General features: G+C 44.3%; 1 protein-coding gene across 1 annotated transcript in view; it reads left to right on the top strand.

Moving 5' to 3' along the window:
* RAB26 (RAB26, member RAS oncogene family) overlaps positions 1-16,578 on the top strand; it is a 166,166-nt gene that overhangs the window by 129,168 nt on the left and 20,420 nt on the right. Inside the window, exon 6 of the mRNA XM_030212107.1 lies at positions 15,126-15,191. Within this exon, the coding sequence (XP_030067967.1) occupies positions 15,126-15,191 (66 nt within the window). The remainder of the gene's footprint in view (positions 1-15,125; positions 15,192-16,578) is intronic.

Below are 16,578 nucleotides of genomic sequence, written 5' to 3'. Positions count from 1 at the left end.
GCCTCTAGTTCTGTAATCCATTGGATTCCAGAAACTTCCCTACCCTCTGTTTCAGTGGTGTTTCCACTAATTTATTATTATTATTAGCATTTTTTATAGCTCTACCAGACGCACACAGCGCTGAACACCTGATACAAAGAGACAGTCCCTGCTCAAAAGAGTTTACAATCTAAATAATTTACTCACCCAATAGGTCAAACTAACCATGCTGTAGTTCCCAACTTCTTCCTTACTTCCTCCTTTGTGGAGAGGGACCACATCTGCTCTTGTTCAGTCCTCCGGGACCACTCCCGACTCTAGGCAAGCATTGAAAAGGTCAGCCAGTGGAGCCAGTAGAACTTCCTTCAGTTCCCTTGGATGTGTGCCCCATCGCTTCGTCCACCTTCAGTTTAGCCAGCTCCTCACAAACAGAGTTCTCTGAAAATCATTCAGAGACTACCACCCTTCCATTCCTATTTGTCTTCTGCGGTCCTGCTCCCGGCCCTTCAGCAGTGAACACTTAACAGAAATATTTGTTAAGCAATTCCACCTTATCTTTATCAGCTTCTACATATGCCTCCCCTTCACCTTCGAATCTCACAATGCCACTTTTGCACTTCCTTCTATCACTAGCATCTAAAAAAAATGTCTTGTTCCTCCATTTTACCTTATTGGCTATTTTTTTCTTCCATTTCTGAGTACTCTACCAGTTTCTCTTAGCTTTTTAGATACTATTATCTATCTTCCTCTTTCTTGTAGTCTGTGAAGGTTACTCTTTTGTGTATAAAACATTGAATTCTGCTGCTTTCGCACGTCTGTCTCTGTATATTTCTATGGCAACTGGCATAACTTTCGCTGCTGAGGGGAGGAAAACTTCACCGGTTTATAGTTTACTTACACTTTCTATAACGCCCAAGCTGACTTGCAGATCTGTGCAGTTTACAAAACTAAAAAATAAAAGTACAATTCAGAAAGGAACTACAATATATTGATAGAAAAGACAAAATCACTCAGCAGTAACAAATACTCAGGATCTTAAAAGGGTCAGAGGATGGAAGAGGGGAGAGGGAAGAACAGCATAGAAAACAGGGTAGAAAAGAAGGGAACAGAAGGGAAACTTGTCAGTGCAGTCTCAGGACTCTTTTCTACTTACTACTGAAATACCTGTTTAAACAGCCAGGCTTTCAGGGCTTTTTCACATTTCTTAAAAGACGGTTCAGACCTTAGGGACAGTGGAAGTTAGTTCTACTGAGCAGGAGCTACAAAGAAAAATGCACCACGGTGGATACTTTCAAGTTGCGCCAGTTTTGGATGGGGAAGTACAAACCGACGATCGTTTACTGAGCGGAGAAGTTATTGTGGTGAATATGGAATTGTGAGAGCAGAAAAGTAATCCGGAAGACCAGCTCTATGAGCCTGGAAAACAAGTGTAAGAAGTTTAAACGTGATTCGTTGTTCTGTTGGGAGCCAATGAAATTTTTGAAACAGGGGAGAAACATGGTCAAGCTTTTGTGCGTGACAGATAAGTTTAATGGCTGTGTTTTATATGGACTGCAGCCTCTATGTTTGCGCGAGAACATCCGAGATATACAATATAATAGTAATCAAACCTTGTTATCAATAAAGACAGTACAAGAGAATGAAATGTATCTAAGTCAAAAAAAATCTATGGCTTGAGCGTCATTGCCGGAGAAAGTAAAAACTGGATTTGCAAAAACTAGAAATTTGGGTGGAAAAAGTAAGATCAGAATCCAGTATAATTCCTAAATAGTGAAACGATTTGACAGAACAAATCGAAGTCCCAAATAGATTCAAGGGGGCAGTAGCTGTTATGAGGCCACCAGGAAACCAACATGCTACCGTTTTTTCTTTATTCAGGACCAACTTATTGGTAGTTAACCAGTTAGATATCTGCATTAGGCAGTCATGGAGTGGCCCCAATACTGGGTTATATGGATCGGCAGGATACAGTAAAAGGATATCTTCAGCATAAAAATGGAAAGACACTCTGTTAGATTGGATCAACATAGTGAGGGGACTTAGGAATAGGTTGAAAAGAAGGGGAGGCAGGACTGAACTTTGCGAAACTCCGTAAGTTAGAGGGTGCTGTGATGTAGTAGAGAAGGAGATAACAACCTTGTAAGAACGACTAGTAAGAAACGAAACAAACCAAGCTAAGACAGTTCCACCAATTCCCAAAGATAACGGTGTGAGCAACAGCTTATGATTAACCGGATTGAATGCCGCTGGTGTATCTTACCTGCTGGAAATTGCATTCAGATATGGGAAAAGGTAAACTTGGGGTTGAATAGGTAATTTTGTGTCTTTTTCTGTTAAATTACTCATTTAGCAAATCAGTTTACACAACAGTGTAACCTTTTAAGTCTCTGTTAGGGTTTTCTATACACAGCATTTTAGAGTCTAGTTTAGTATTTTAGGTTGCATTTAGAGCTTGGCATAGCATCAGTTTAGAGCACAGATAGCAGTTGAGGGAAGCCTCTCTTTATGTTATGTTATCTGAGTCTTATAACCCGCCAAATCTTCCAACATGAATTCAAGGCGAGGTAACAAAAGAAATTAAAAGTGATAACATACAGTCAGGATGTTACATACTAAATAAAGTCGGAGAAGAAAAAGTATTATGATGATTTATAATGAGGAAAAAGATACATTTTTGAAGCTTTTCAAAAAGCAAAAAGATCCATTACCAGTCAAAGCTGAACCGGTAATCTGTTCCATAAGAGAATAGCAGAGAATAAAAAAGATCTGAAAATAATGCTTTAAAATTAATTCCTTTAGTTGATGGAAATGCCAGTAGCAAAAAGTTACATGTTTTTGATGTGATAAAATTCTTTAAGATCTTAACCCATTAGTGCCCGATGTTACATAAGTACATAAGTAGTGCCATACTGGGAAAGACCAAAGGTCCATCTAGCCCAGCATCCTGTCACCGACAGTGGCCAATCCAGGTCAAGGGCACCTGGCACGCTCCCCAAACGTAAAAACATTCCAGACAAGTTATACCTAACAATGCGGAATTTTTCCAAGTCCATTTAATAGCGGTCTATGGACTTGTCCTTTAGGAATCTATCTAACCCCTTTTTAAACTCCGTCAAGCTAACCGCCCGTACCACGTTCTCCGGCAATGAATTCCAGAGTCTAATTACATATGGGAGCTTATGGGAGCTTATTATGGGAACATTGGGCACTAATGGGTTAAACTCATCTAAAAAAAATCAGAGCAAATTCCATGCAAAAATGTAAAAACAAGACATACAGGCTCATTTTCGAAAGAGAAAAACGTCCAAAAAGTGGCTTCGCTTTGTTGACTCGTATTCTTTAATAAATTTAATATCTACGTTGGACGTCTTTGGTCTGTTTTTTGAAGAGTCTGATTCTGTTCCCACTCTTCTCCCTGTGTCTTTTTGTTGGACAAAATGGGGGGGACAAGACATTTTTTAGATATGTTAATAAAGGAGGAGGTGCAAAAGTGCCATTGTAAGACTCAAAAGGTGACGGGAAGGAATATGTAGAAGCTGATCAAGATAAGGCTGAATTGTGTTCACAGCTGAAGGGCCAGGAGCAGGGCCACAGAAGACACAAACAGGAACAGAGGGGTGGTAGTCCCTGAATGATTTTCAGAGGACTGTGTTCACGAGGGGCTGGCTAAACTAAAGGTGAACAAAGCGATGGGGCCAGATGGCATGCATCCGAGGGTACGGAAGAAGGGAAGTTCCAGTGGCTCCACTGGCTGACCTTTTCAGTGCTTCTCTAGAGTTGGGACTGGAGAAGAGCAGATGTGGTCCCTCTCAACAAAAGCGGAAGTAAAGAAGAGGTTGGGAACTGCAGACCCGTTAAGCCTGACTTCTGTGGTAAGTAAATTAATGGAAACGCTTTTAAAACAGAGAATACTAAAATTTTTGGAATCCAGTGGATTACAGGACCTGAGGTGAAATGGTTTCACTAGAGGCAGGTCTGATTAATTTCTTTGACTAGTAGCCAGAGAGTTTGATTGAGGGAGAGTGCTAGATGTGGTGTATTTAGATTTTACCAAAGCCTTTGACATGGTTCCACATAAATGACCAGTAAATAACCTGAGTGCCCTCGATATGGGCCCTAAAATGACTGACTGGGATAGAAACTGGTTGAGTGGAAGGTGTCACAGGGTAGTGGTAAATGGAGCTCATTCTGATGAAAAGGATGTTGCCAGTTGTGTGCCGCAAGGTTCGGTGCTTGGGCCGGTTCTTGTTAATATTTTTGTAAGCTATCTTGTTGAAGCGCTGTCTGGTAAGGTTGGCCTCTTTGTGGATGATACCAAAATCTGCAGTAGGGAAACACTACTGATAGTGTGGATAACATTAGGAAGGACTTAGTGAAGCTAGTGGAATGGTCTAGAATTTGGCAACTAAAAGGTTCAATACTAAAAAATGCAGGTTTATGCATGTGGGCTGCAAAAACCTGATGCAATGGTACAGTTTAGGGGATGAAGAACTTTTGTGCATGAAAGAGGAGCGGAACTTGGGTGTGATCGTATGCGATGATCTTAAGGTGGCTAAACAGGTAGAAAAGATGACGGCGAAAGCTAGAAGGATGCTTGGGTGCATAAGGAGAGGAATGGCCAGTAGAAAAAAGGAGGCGATGATGTCGCTGTATAAGACTCTGGTGAGACCTCGTTTAAAATATTGTGTAGAATTCTGGAGATGGCACCTTCAAAAGGATATAAACAAGATGGAGCTGGTACAGCTATTAAAATGGTCAGTGGTCTTTCTCATAATGCATATGGGGACAGACTTAAAGATCTCAATATGTATACTTTGGAAGAGAGGTGAGAGACGGGAGATATGATAGAGACATTCAAATACCTAGGTGGCATAAAATGCACAGGAGGCGAGTCTCTTTCAATTGAAAGGAAGCTCTGGAACAGGGCATAGGCTGAAAGTGAAAAGGAAACAGACTCAGAAGTAACCCGAGGAAATATTTCTTAACGGGTTGTGAATTCGTGGAACGGCCTCCTATGGTGGAGACGAAAACAGTATCTGAATTCAAGAGAGCTTGGGACATATACATAGGACCTGGGCAAATTGGATAGGCCACATGGCCTTTATCTGTCTTCATGTTCTCTGTTTTTCTAAGGGACTGGTTTAAGTCTCCAGTGTAATGAAGTGTAGAAACCTCACAGAAGTGATTTTGCTCTATGTATTATTTCTTTATATTTTTATTTCTTGTAATTTTATTTTGTATGTCATTTTTGAAACCCATTCTGGGCATTTTCAGAGTGGGCTAAATACGTGATTACATACATTAAATGAAGATTAAGTGAGCAGAGATACAAGAGGAAACCCTGCTGGTGCCATTGGAGAACAGAGGAAACAGAATCAGAGAAATTCACCTGGGGAAGGTTTTGTTACAACTGGCCACTGGTGGATCTGACTAGCTCGGAGATGGGCACTTTGATCTCTGAACAACTGAAGAACATTGAGGGGATTAAGCAAGAGATTAAACTGACTTTGTAGTGAATCTACTGTCAGAGTCAGTGATCCCTCCCCTGAGGAATAAAATTGGTCCTCAGGGCTAGAAAAGAGGCTACTGGGAAAGAAGACAATGTGCCCAGCAAACTGAGGGCTACTGAGCCATGCTGCATGACCTGAAGAGTGGCATTCATGATGCCTTATGTGAGGCAAATTTGCCAAACTTTTAGACCTGTGACTACCAGACTGTGAGCTGTCTCTCTTTCCTGCCCTGCAAGTCGAATCTCTGCTGGGAAGAGAATCTGTTTAGTGTTTCGTGGTGCTGTTGCTTCTGCTGTTTATTCAAATCTTGAAAACTGTGACTTCAAATATCTGACGGGAGAAATATAGTTGAAAAAGCAGTAAACCAATTTGATAGCAGTACAGATGTCCCCAGGAGTGAGTTTTACTCTTGTGTTTACCTTTCTTTTCACTGCAGGAGACCTCGCACACGTTTTTAAGATGTTCTGATGAAGGCCTCATTATTTCAGGGGATGATTTTATTCATATTTTGGATGCAGCTCAAGGCGAGTTATAATCAGGTATAGGTGGTGTGTGTCACTGTTCCCCCGATGAATTACGATCCAAGGGATCTGTTTACTAGGCTGAGCTATTTGGAAATATATGCAAAGCAGCTCATTATTATGCAAAGTAAATACCACAGACCATGTTCAGCTTTACAAGCTGCATTATTCATTGAAAATTAACCCTGAAGTTATGATGTTAATTTTCATCCAGGAGCTTCGGGCTGCAAACAGTGAGCGAGTGCTCCCGAGGATGATGTGAAAAGTAACTGCAAGCAAAACAAAAAACCTGATCCCCACAGACCCCACTTGCTTAAAAACAGAAGTGCAGTCCCCCTCCCTCACTCCTAGTCCTCTTATCCCTCTGCTAGGGCTCAGCAGCCACCAGTTGCACAAAGGGAACCACCAGAGAAAGCAACCAGGGATCCTGGGGTCAGCGGCGTACCAAGGGCGGGCCGGAGGGGGCGGTCCGCCCCGGGTGCACGCCCCTGGAGGGGTGCAGAGAGCAGCCACGCGCCTGTCGGCTCCGCTGGTTCCCTGCTCCCTCTGCCCCGGAACGGGGGGGGGGGGGGGGGTGTCATGCTGCACCCGGGGGGGGGGGGGTGCATCGGCGATCCGCCCCGGGTGGCAGTCGACATAGGATCGTCACTGCCTGGGGTCACAGATTTGATATACCCACTTTTCTATGCTACAACCAAAGCGGTTTACATTTATTAAATGCAGGTTCTTTCTCTGTCCCTAGTGGGCTGTCACCAACTAAACACCAAGTAAGTGGGGGAACTGGGTGGCTGAGACTTCTACATTTTATGAAGGATTTGGTTATGAGGAGTGTGAGGCCACTTCGGCAGCCATTTTAAAGAAGCGGTGGCAGCAGGCAGGAAAGAGTAGGGTTCTTTCCTGCCCCAAAGAGCTCCCTAGACCACCAGGGCTGTAAAGTAGGCCAGGAGAGGGGAGGGGGTTGATATGCTGCATATGGAGGGGAGGGAGAGAAGGGGGGCAAGCTGCACATGGATAGGAGGGGGGAGGGGGTTGATATGCTGCATATGGATGGGAGGGAGAGAAGGGGGGGCAAGCTGCACATGGATAGGAGGGGGGAGGGGGTTGATATGCTGCATATGGATGGGAGGGAGAGAAGGGGACAAGCTGCACGTGGATACCATACCATTCAAGTTTATATCCCGCTAATACCTCACAGTTCAAAGTAGGAAACAAGGTAAGGCAAAACCAGAGCAAACCTCTGGGAATTATAATAAAAGGAAATTATTTTGAAACACATTTTTGGAACAATAACCCTTCTCCTAAACATCATGTACGAATTAGAAGAAAAAAAATACCTGAGCAAACTATTTCCAATATTTAGTAGTAGGAATGCTAAGGGAAGGGAAAGGAGAGGGAGAAGGGAAAAGAGGGAAATGCAGCACATAGACAGAAGTGGATGGAGAGGGGAGGAGACGGGGACATGTTGCTCATGGATGTTTGCTTTTTTGGAACTGTACATATTTTTTTTTAATTTTGTATTTAGCAGAGTACAGAAGAAAATGCATTTCTGTTACTTTTACCAGTTTTTTCACTGATTATAGGATCTGGCTTTCTTTGGGGGGTGGGGGGGGGGTGAGGGTTCAAGGTGACTGTGCGGCAGGGTGCAGTGTGGGGCTGGGGGCAGGGCAGCATTTTATTTTTTTGTCTCCTCTTTTTAATATGGTTACCCTACCTTGGGGTGACGTATCTTGCATGATGGGGAGGGGTAATATTTGCATGGTCAGGGGGAGAGAGGAGGTGGGAATGGGACCAGAAGGGAGCAGGATTGGGAACAGAGGGGGGCAGGATCAGAGGGCCTCTGCTCATTTTTGTTTTTTCGCTGTGTGGGTGCCGGCTGTTATTCAGCTTTTGAGCTGTCCTAAATTCACCCACTTTAGCTATGCAAGTGCTGTGCTGAGTATTGCTGGGCACCTGCATAACTGCTGGCTCCTTCCTAACGCTGCCCCCTGTGACCTCCCCTGACCTGCCCAATATTTTTATGGCTGGTCAGAGCAGATATCCAGTGGCACTGCCCGTTGCGGTGCTCAATATTGGTGGTTGTGTAGCTAGGAGCGACTTAAGTGGACCAGAGCCTCTCCTGTCCTCTTAAATCCTTCTGAATATCAGCCGGACATAATTTCAAATAAATGATAAATATCACATGCAATTCATCAATAGAGTTAATGGTACCTGGAAGTAATAAGTGTTTACAATAATCTGACCACATAAACATATTTTGCAAGATCATGGAATGCACCGTTTAAGAGAATGGGCCTGATCTGGGGCCTTGCTATCGATGCAGCAGGGAATGCATAATATTCCCAGCTGAAGCATCAGAAAATCAAATTAGCTGTGGGATTCCCTAACCTGTGATACCACATGTTAGAGAATCCCATGGTATAGTAGCTTACAAATATGCTGTTTTAGCACAGTTTAAGTAAATAGGCCTGAGCAATGAAAGGTACTGTTTTGGGACCTGGATTGGCCACTGTTGGAAACATGATGCTGGGCTTGATGGACCTTTGGTCTGTCCCAGTATGGCAACACTTATGTACTTGGGATTCTGAATGGAATCTTGCTACTCTTTGGGGTTCTACATGGAATGTTGCTACACTTTGAAGTTCTGCATGGAATCTTGCTACTCTTTGGGGTTCTACATGGAATGTTGCTACAATTTGAAATTCTCCATGGAATTTTGTTGTTCTTTAGAATTCTAAAATCTTGCTACTCTTTGGGGTTCTGCATGGAATGTTGCTACAATTTGAAATTCTCCATGGAATTTTGTTGTTCTTTAGAATTCTAGAATCTTGCTACTCTTTGGGGTTCTACATGGAATGTTGCTACTCTTTGGGTTTCTCCCAGGTATTTGTGACCTGAATTGGCCACTGTTGGAAACAGGATGCTGGGCTTGATGGACCTTTGGTCTGTCCCAGTATGGCAAAACTTATGTACTTGAGATACTGAATGGAATCTTGCTACTCTTTGGGGTTCTACATGGAATGTTGCTACTGTTTGGGTTTCTTGCCAGGTACTTGTGACCTGGATTGACCACTGTTGGAAACAGGATGCTGGGCTTGATGGACCTTTGGTCTGTCCCATTATGGCAACACTTATGTTCTTATGTTAAAGGTGACATGACTTGCCTAAGGTCGCATGGAACGGCATCAAAATCTGAATCCTGACTTCACTAGGATTTAGCCCACAGCAATAAGCACTAGGCTGCTCCTCCATCATGGAGCCGCTATAGTTCAATTGATATTAGTGGAAAAAGCTGAGGAAGTTGGTGGTGGGTTTGATACCTGTGGGAGGAAACGAAAGAAGAGACTAAACCTCTTAGCTCTTACTAAAAGGACTCACTTTGAATAAGGCCAAGTGAACAGCAGATTCTAAACATGGTCGTGAAAGAGCAGGATTCTCAGATGCAGCTTCAAAAATCAGTAATTTCCCTGTAAGATTAAAACAGAACTGACTGTACTTCCCCAGCCCTTTAGTTACACTTTTATAACTCCTTACATTCCAGTCTGGACACAGCAGACAGATATGATCATGGTTTTTTTTTTTTAAATCTGGTTCAGATGTGCGGCTTCTGCAATTAACTCATAGCCTGATGTAATGTTTGCTGTGTCTTCACTTCTGATTCAGATTCCATTAGAACTGCAATTAAAGCTTTTTAAAGATCAGAAGAGCTAACAAAAGACAAATTCATTGCTTGATTTCTTGCCAGACTGGTAGTGGTGAGAGAACCCTAATGATTTGCTGTACCCTTCTTTCAGAGGAATGAGAGATGGGACAGTGAGTGTCCCTTGCTTCCTGGGGAATGAGAATCCTTAGTGAGTCTGCAGCAGGCGGGAGGTGGAGCACACTCAGTCCATAGTGAGTATGCAGCAGGCGGGAGATGGATCACACACTCAGTCCATAGTGAGTATGCAGCAGGGGGGAGGTGGAGCACACACTCAGTCCATAGTGAGTATGCAGCAGGCGGGAGATGGATCACACACTCAGTCCATAGTGAGTATGCAGCAGGGGGGAGATGGATCACACACTCAGTCCATAGTGAGTATGCAGCAGGCGGGAGATGGATCACACACTCAGTCCATAGTGAGTATGCAGCAGGGGGGAGGTGCAGCACACACTCAGTCCATAGTGAGTCTGCAGCAGGCGGGAGGTGGAGCACACACTCAGTCTGTAGTGAGTCTGCAGCAGGCGGGAGGTGGAGCACACTCAGTCCATAGCCGCATTGAGCCTGCCATGAGTGGGAAAGCGAGGGGTACAAATGTAACAAAAAAAAATAGTGAGTCTGCAGCAGGCGGGAGGTGGAGCACTCTCAGTCCATAGTGAGTCTGCAGCATATGGGAGGTAAAGCACACACTCAGTCCATAGTGAGTATGCAGCAGGCGGGAGATGGATCACACACTCAGTCCATAGTGAGTATGCAGCAGGGGGGAGGTGCAGCACACACTCAGTCCATAGTAAGTCTGCAGCAGGCGGGAGGTGGAGCACACACTCAGTCCATAGTGAGTCTGCAGCAGGCGGGAGGTGGAGCACACACTCAGTCCATAGTGAGTATGCAGCAGGCGGGAGATGGATCACACACTCAGTCCATAGTGAGTATGCAGCAGGGGGGAGGTGCAGCACACACTCAGTCCATAGTGAGTCTGCAGCAGGCGGGAGGTGGAGCACACACTCAGTCTGTAGTGAGTCTGCAGCAGGCGGGAGGTGGAGCACACTCAGTCCATAGCCGCATTGAGCCTGCCATGAGTGGGAAAGCGAGGGGTACAAATGTAACAAAAAAAAATAGTGAGTCTGCAGCAGGCGGGAGGTGGAGCACTCTCAGTCCATAGTGAGTCTGCAGCATATGGGAGGTAAAGCACACACTCAGTCCATAGTGAGTATGCAGCAGGCGGGAGATGGATCACACACTCAGTCCATAGTGAGTATGCAGCAGGTGGGAGGTGGAGCACACACTCAGTCCATAGTGAGTATGCAGCAGGCGGGAGATGGATCACACACTCAGTCCATAGTGAGTATGCAGCAGGGGGGAGATGGATCACACACTCAGTCCATAGTGAGTATGCAGCAGGCGGGAGATGGATCACACACTCAGTCCATAGTGAGTATGCAGCAGGTGGGAGATGGATCACACACTCAGTCCATAGTGAGTATGCAGCAGGGGGGAGGTGGAGCACACACTCAGTCCATAGTGAGTATGCAGCAGGCGGGAGATGGATCACACACTCAGTCCATAGTGAGTATGCAGCAGGGGGGAGGTGGATCACACACTCAGTCCATAGTGAGTATGCAGCAGGGGGGAGATGGATCACACACTCAGTCCATAGTGAGTATGCAGCAGGTGGGAGGTGGAGCACACACTCAGTCCATAGTGAGTATGCAGCAGGCGGGAGATGGATCACACACTCAGTCCATAGTGAGTATGCAGCAGGGGGGAGGTGGAGCACACACTCAGTCCATAGTGAGTATGCAGCAGGCGGGAGATGGATCACACACTCAGTCCATAGTGAGTATGCAGCAGGCGGGAGATGGATCACACACTCAGTCCATAGTGAGTATGCAGCAGGGGGGAGGTGGAGCACACACTCAGTCCATAGTGAGTCTGCAGCAGGCGGGAGGTGGAGCACACACTCAGTCTGTAGTGAGTCTGCAGCAGGCGGGAGGTGGAGCACACTCAGTCCATAGCCGCATTGAGCCTGCCATGAGTGGGAAAGCGAGGGGTACAAATGTAACAAAAAAAAATAGTGAGTCTGCAGCAGGCGGGAGGTGGAGCACTCTCAGTCCATAGTGAGTCTGCAGCATATGGGAGGTAAAGCACACACTCAGTCTGAGCTGTGAGTCTGCAGCAGATGGGTAATACACTGTCTGTACTGTGAGTCTACTACTACTACAACTTATCATTTCTACAGCGCTACTAGACGTACGCAGCACCATACACTTGAACATGAAGAGACAGTCCCTGCTGACAGAGCTTACAATCTAATTAGGACAGACAAACAGGACAAATAAGAGATAAGGGAATTACTAAGGTGGGGATGATAAAATAAGGGTACTGAACAAGTGAGTAATGGTTAGGAATTAAAAACAGCATCAAAAAGGTGGGCTTTTAGCCTAGATTTGAAGACGTCCAGAGATGGAGCTTGAGGTACCGGCTCAGGAAGTCTATTCCAGGCATATGGTGCAGCAAGATAAAAGGAACGGAGTCTGGAGTTAGTGGTGGAGGAGAAGGGTGCAGATAAGAGTCTGAAGCAGATGGGTAAAAATACACTCAGTCCGTAGTGAGTCTGCAGCAGATGGGTAACACACACTCTCATTCCGTAGGGAGTCTGCGGCAGAAGGGTAACACACACACACACTCAGTGGGTCTGCAGTAGTTCTCGTTTCTTTAATAAAAGTAGATCTACAAGTTGATTCATGAGATGAGATAGAACTGGAACAGAATTTGCATTGCCAGTAAGGCAGGTACAGCAAGATGCCCATCCAGCAATGTGATTGGACTGCCTGCTGTTTCACTGCATGCTCCTGGAGTGGGAGGGGAGGGAAGGGAGATACAAGAATAGACTGCCTTCTTAAAAGCGAAAGCATAAACCTACAAGTATTTGATACAAAAATCTATCCTAACCCTGGAGTTCTTGGGGTATCAGAATATGATGTAACAAAATGATGCAGGAAGAAGGGGGAGTTGGTAACATATTAAACCATCAATCAGTAATAGCTCCTATTACCCCCTCCTCCCTTCCCCCCCCCCCCCACCCCACACATACTACCTTCACCATTCTTCATACATTACTGGTGCTAGCTAAGCAGGGTGGGTGTTGCCCTCCAGTGAGCTCTGAGCTTCAGTGATTTAGCATCTCCTTGCTCTGAGCAGACTAATAAAGATTTTCAGTCTGGACAAGTCTGAAGTCCTACTGATAACGTGCATTAGTCTGTGTGACAGGGAACAGACAGGAGATGCTGGAGCCCAAACCGCATTCATCGTTACACTGGTTCTCGGGCTCCGCCTAATGGACAAGAGTGGTACTACAGTGTGAGTTAAGCATGAAGGAAATCCATGCTGATCAGACCAAGGTCCGTTAATCCTGTTTTCGACGGTGGCCGGACCAGTTCACAAGGATCGGGGCAGATCCCAAAAGTAGATCGGTACTTTGAAACTCTTTTCCATGAATAAGCGATGGCTTTCCCAAATCTACCTGTCTTGGCTAATTATTTTTATGGACTTTTTCTCCTCTTTTGAACCCTACACCTTGATCGTGTAGTCTGGCAACAGATTCAGCTGCACAGAAAAATATTTCCTGTGATTTATTTTCAGTCTGATGGTTATTGATGTTATTGAGCATCCTCTTGTCCAAAAAGTTAAAAAAAACATTCCCCATTTAACCGATTCCACCTACTACTACCTACCTCTATTCACTTCTCTCACATACACTATCCAAGCTGAAACCCCCCTCAACTGCTTATCCTCTTTTCATAAGGGACGTGTTCTATCCCCTCTGTTATTTTTGTCACCCATGACTGAACCTTTTCTAGTTGTGCTGTATCCATTTTGAGTTGAGGTGAGCAGACCTTCACACAGTACTCAAGATGCGGACACACAGAGGCTAATGATATTCTCAGATTTGTTTTCCATCCCTTTTTGGATAACCCCTAACATTTTATTTGCCAGTTCTAGCGTGCAGGGCTGAATTATTTCAACGTATTATTCACAAGACTCCAAGGGCATTGAATATCCGGCTCTCACTGGACATGTGCTCGCCACTGGAACTTATGCAAGCTTCAGCCAATATTCAGATCCTGAAACAAACCCTCCTTCCCCGTAGCAGGCCCTCTCCTAGCACACCCCTTCCCAAGAACACACCCCTCTCCTTTGAAAGTGCCAAACCACTCAGAGAAAAACTACACTGGCTACCAATCAAAGAACGTATCGCTTTCAAAATCTGCACCTTGGTCCACAAAATCATCTACAGCGCAGCCCCGGGATACATGACAGACCTCATAGACCTACCAATAAGAAACACAATCAGATCAACAGGAACATACCTCAACCTCCACTACCCAAGCTGCAAAGGACTCAAATACAAATCAGCCTACACATCCAGCTTCTCCTACATAAGCACACAAATGTGGAACGCATTACCAAAAGCCGTGAAAACCATGTACGACCACCTGAACTTCCGGAAAGCACTAAAAACTAACCTGTTCAAAAAGGCATACCCATCCGACCCAACCTAAGTGCCTAAACCTCGCAACACAACAAAACCAAAGCTCGTAACAGACTCTACGCAACTCTTCCCCTCTACGATTCCCCAATGTGCCTATAACACATGAACCTTATTCGTCTACTACAACTCTCTGTATTTGTTTCACTACCGGAAATGGCGATTGCCTCTACGGTATTATTTAAGCCACATTGAGCCTGCAAATAGGTGAGAAAATGTGGGATACAAATGCAACAAATAAATAAAATAAATAACCCCAGGATCCTATATATGGTGCCTTAATTCCCATGCGGAAATCGAAGCATATTCTGTACCAATGTGTATAACTTAATTAGTTAACTAGATAATCAGCTCTGTTAATTGGATGCTAATAAGCATGACGTAAATGGCTATAACTATGTTTGGTCACTTGGAGAGGCGTTTGGCGTTATTCTATATACCACATGGAAATTTAAGCCTCTTCTATAAAATTTAGGCGTACTTTACAGAATATGTGTAATTTTCAAGCACCATATATAGAATCTAGCCCTATATGTTTAAAGTTATATGTATTTTCAGTGAGTTAAAATAACTAGCTGCCACTGAAAATTCACTTATAAGTTTAAAATAGAATTCTTATCACTTTAAAGTTGTACCTGTTATTTACCTACAAGTTTAGAGGCTGAATTTTGCCTCCAAAAGTATATTTTCCACCCACTCTTGCTCTGCCCCGAACTACACCCCTTTCTAAATGTAAAACACTGGCCATTTTCTTAATAAAATAACTAAAGTCATATGTTCAAGTAGCCCTAATTTTAAAACAGAGCTCTGTGCTTTTTAAAATGTGCCTATTAATGACTCTCTGCCAATAAACCATTTTGTTTCCCCAGGCTTGGCTTACAGAAATCCATGAATATGCACAACAAGATGTAGTCGTTATGTTATTGGGGAATAAGGTAGGTAAAAGAGTTAGATTTCTTATGCTTCTAACGTTTCCTGTAGTAAATGTTGAATCAGCCTTAAAGAGGGAAAGGGAAATGGGACTTGATATACTGCCTTTCTGAGGCTTTTGCAACTACATTTAAAGCTGTTTACATATATTACTACTACTACTACTACTTAACATTTCTAGAGCGCTACTAGGGTTACGCAGCGCTGTACAATTTAACAAAGAGAGACAGTCCCTGCTCAAAGAGCTTACAATCTAATAGACAAGTGAACGGTCGGTCCGATAGGGGCAGTCAAATTGGGGCAGTCTGGATTCACTGAATGGTAAGGGTTAGGTGCCGAACGCAGCATTGAAGACGTGGGCTTTAAGCAAAGACTTGAAGACGGGCAGGGAGGGGGCTTGGCGTAAGGGCTCAGGAAGGTTGTTCCAAGTATAGGGTGAGGCGAGGCAGAATGAGCGGAGCCTGGAGTTGGCGGTGGTGGAGAAGGGTACTGAGAGGGGAGGGATTTATCCTGTGAACGGAGGTTACGGGCGGGAACGTAAGGGGAGATGAGGGTAGAAAGATAGTAGAAAGATAGTGAGGGGCAGCAGACTGAGTGCATTTGTAGGTAAGAAGGAGAAGCTTGAATTGAATGCGGTATATTCAGGTACTTATTTTGTACCAGGGGCAATGGAGGGTTAAGTGACTTGCCCAGAGTCACAAGGAGCTGCAGTGGGAATCGAACTCAGTTCCCCAGGATCAGAGTCCACTGCACTAACCACTAGGCTACTCCTCCGCTCCATTTGCAAGGTGCCTGAAAGAAATTGGTTTGATTTTCTAGCTTTCAGAAGACAGTTAAACAGAGAAAACATTATGCATAAATATGCAGGAATGTAAATAGCTCATCAGAGGCCTTTTAACAGAAGAAGAACAATGTGGTCTGTAAGGGACCAGCTGTTGCTTGCTTGAATGGGGGACTGGCTTTGAAATAAATGCTTGTTCTCAGAGACCTCCATCTCCCATGTCTTTGTTTAGTAGGATTTATTTACCACCTATATGAAGAGTTTCACTCAAAGTAGCCCGTACAGCAAGAATAATTCAGACATATGCAAGAGATAATTACAGAAGTAGAAACATTCACATAATAGTGCATAGTATGGCATGGAGGCTGATTTTCAAAGCACTTAGACTTACAAAGTCATGTGCAGGGGCATTTTCGATATGATGTCTAAGTCTGATTTTGGCCATTTTGCACAAAACATCCAAAATCCGAATAAGAAAGTCATTTTTGAAAAAGAAAAACATCTTATCTTTTTTTTTTTTCCGAAAATACTGTTTCAAACAAGGTTTTGTCCTTTGGATGTTTTGGTTTTTGGGATGTAGGAGGAGCCAACATTTTTAGTAGACTGGTCCC

This window comes from Microcaecilia unicolor, chromosome 8 (genome assembly GCF_901765095.1).
Source record: "Microcaecilia unicolor chromosome 8, aMicUni1.1, whole genome shotgun sequence".
In the NCBI taxonomy this organism is placed as follows: domain Eukaryota; kingdom Metazoa; phylum Chordata; class Amphibia; order Gymnophiona; family Siphonopidae; genus Microcaecilia; species Microcaecilia unicolor.
Note: the sequence above shows the minus strand (reverse complement) of the source record. Positions and strands in the feature narration are given on the sequence as shown.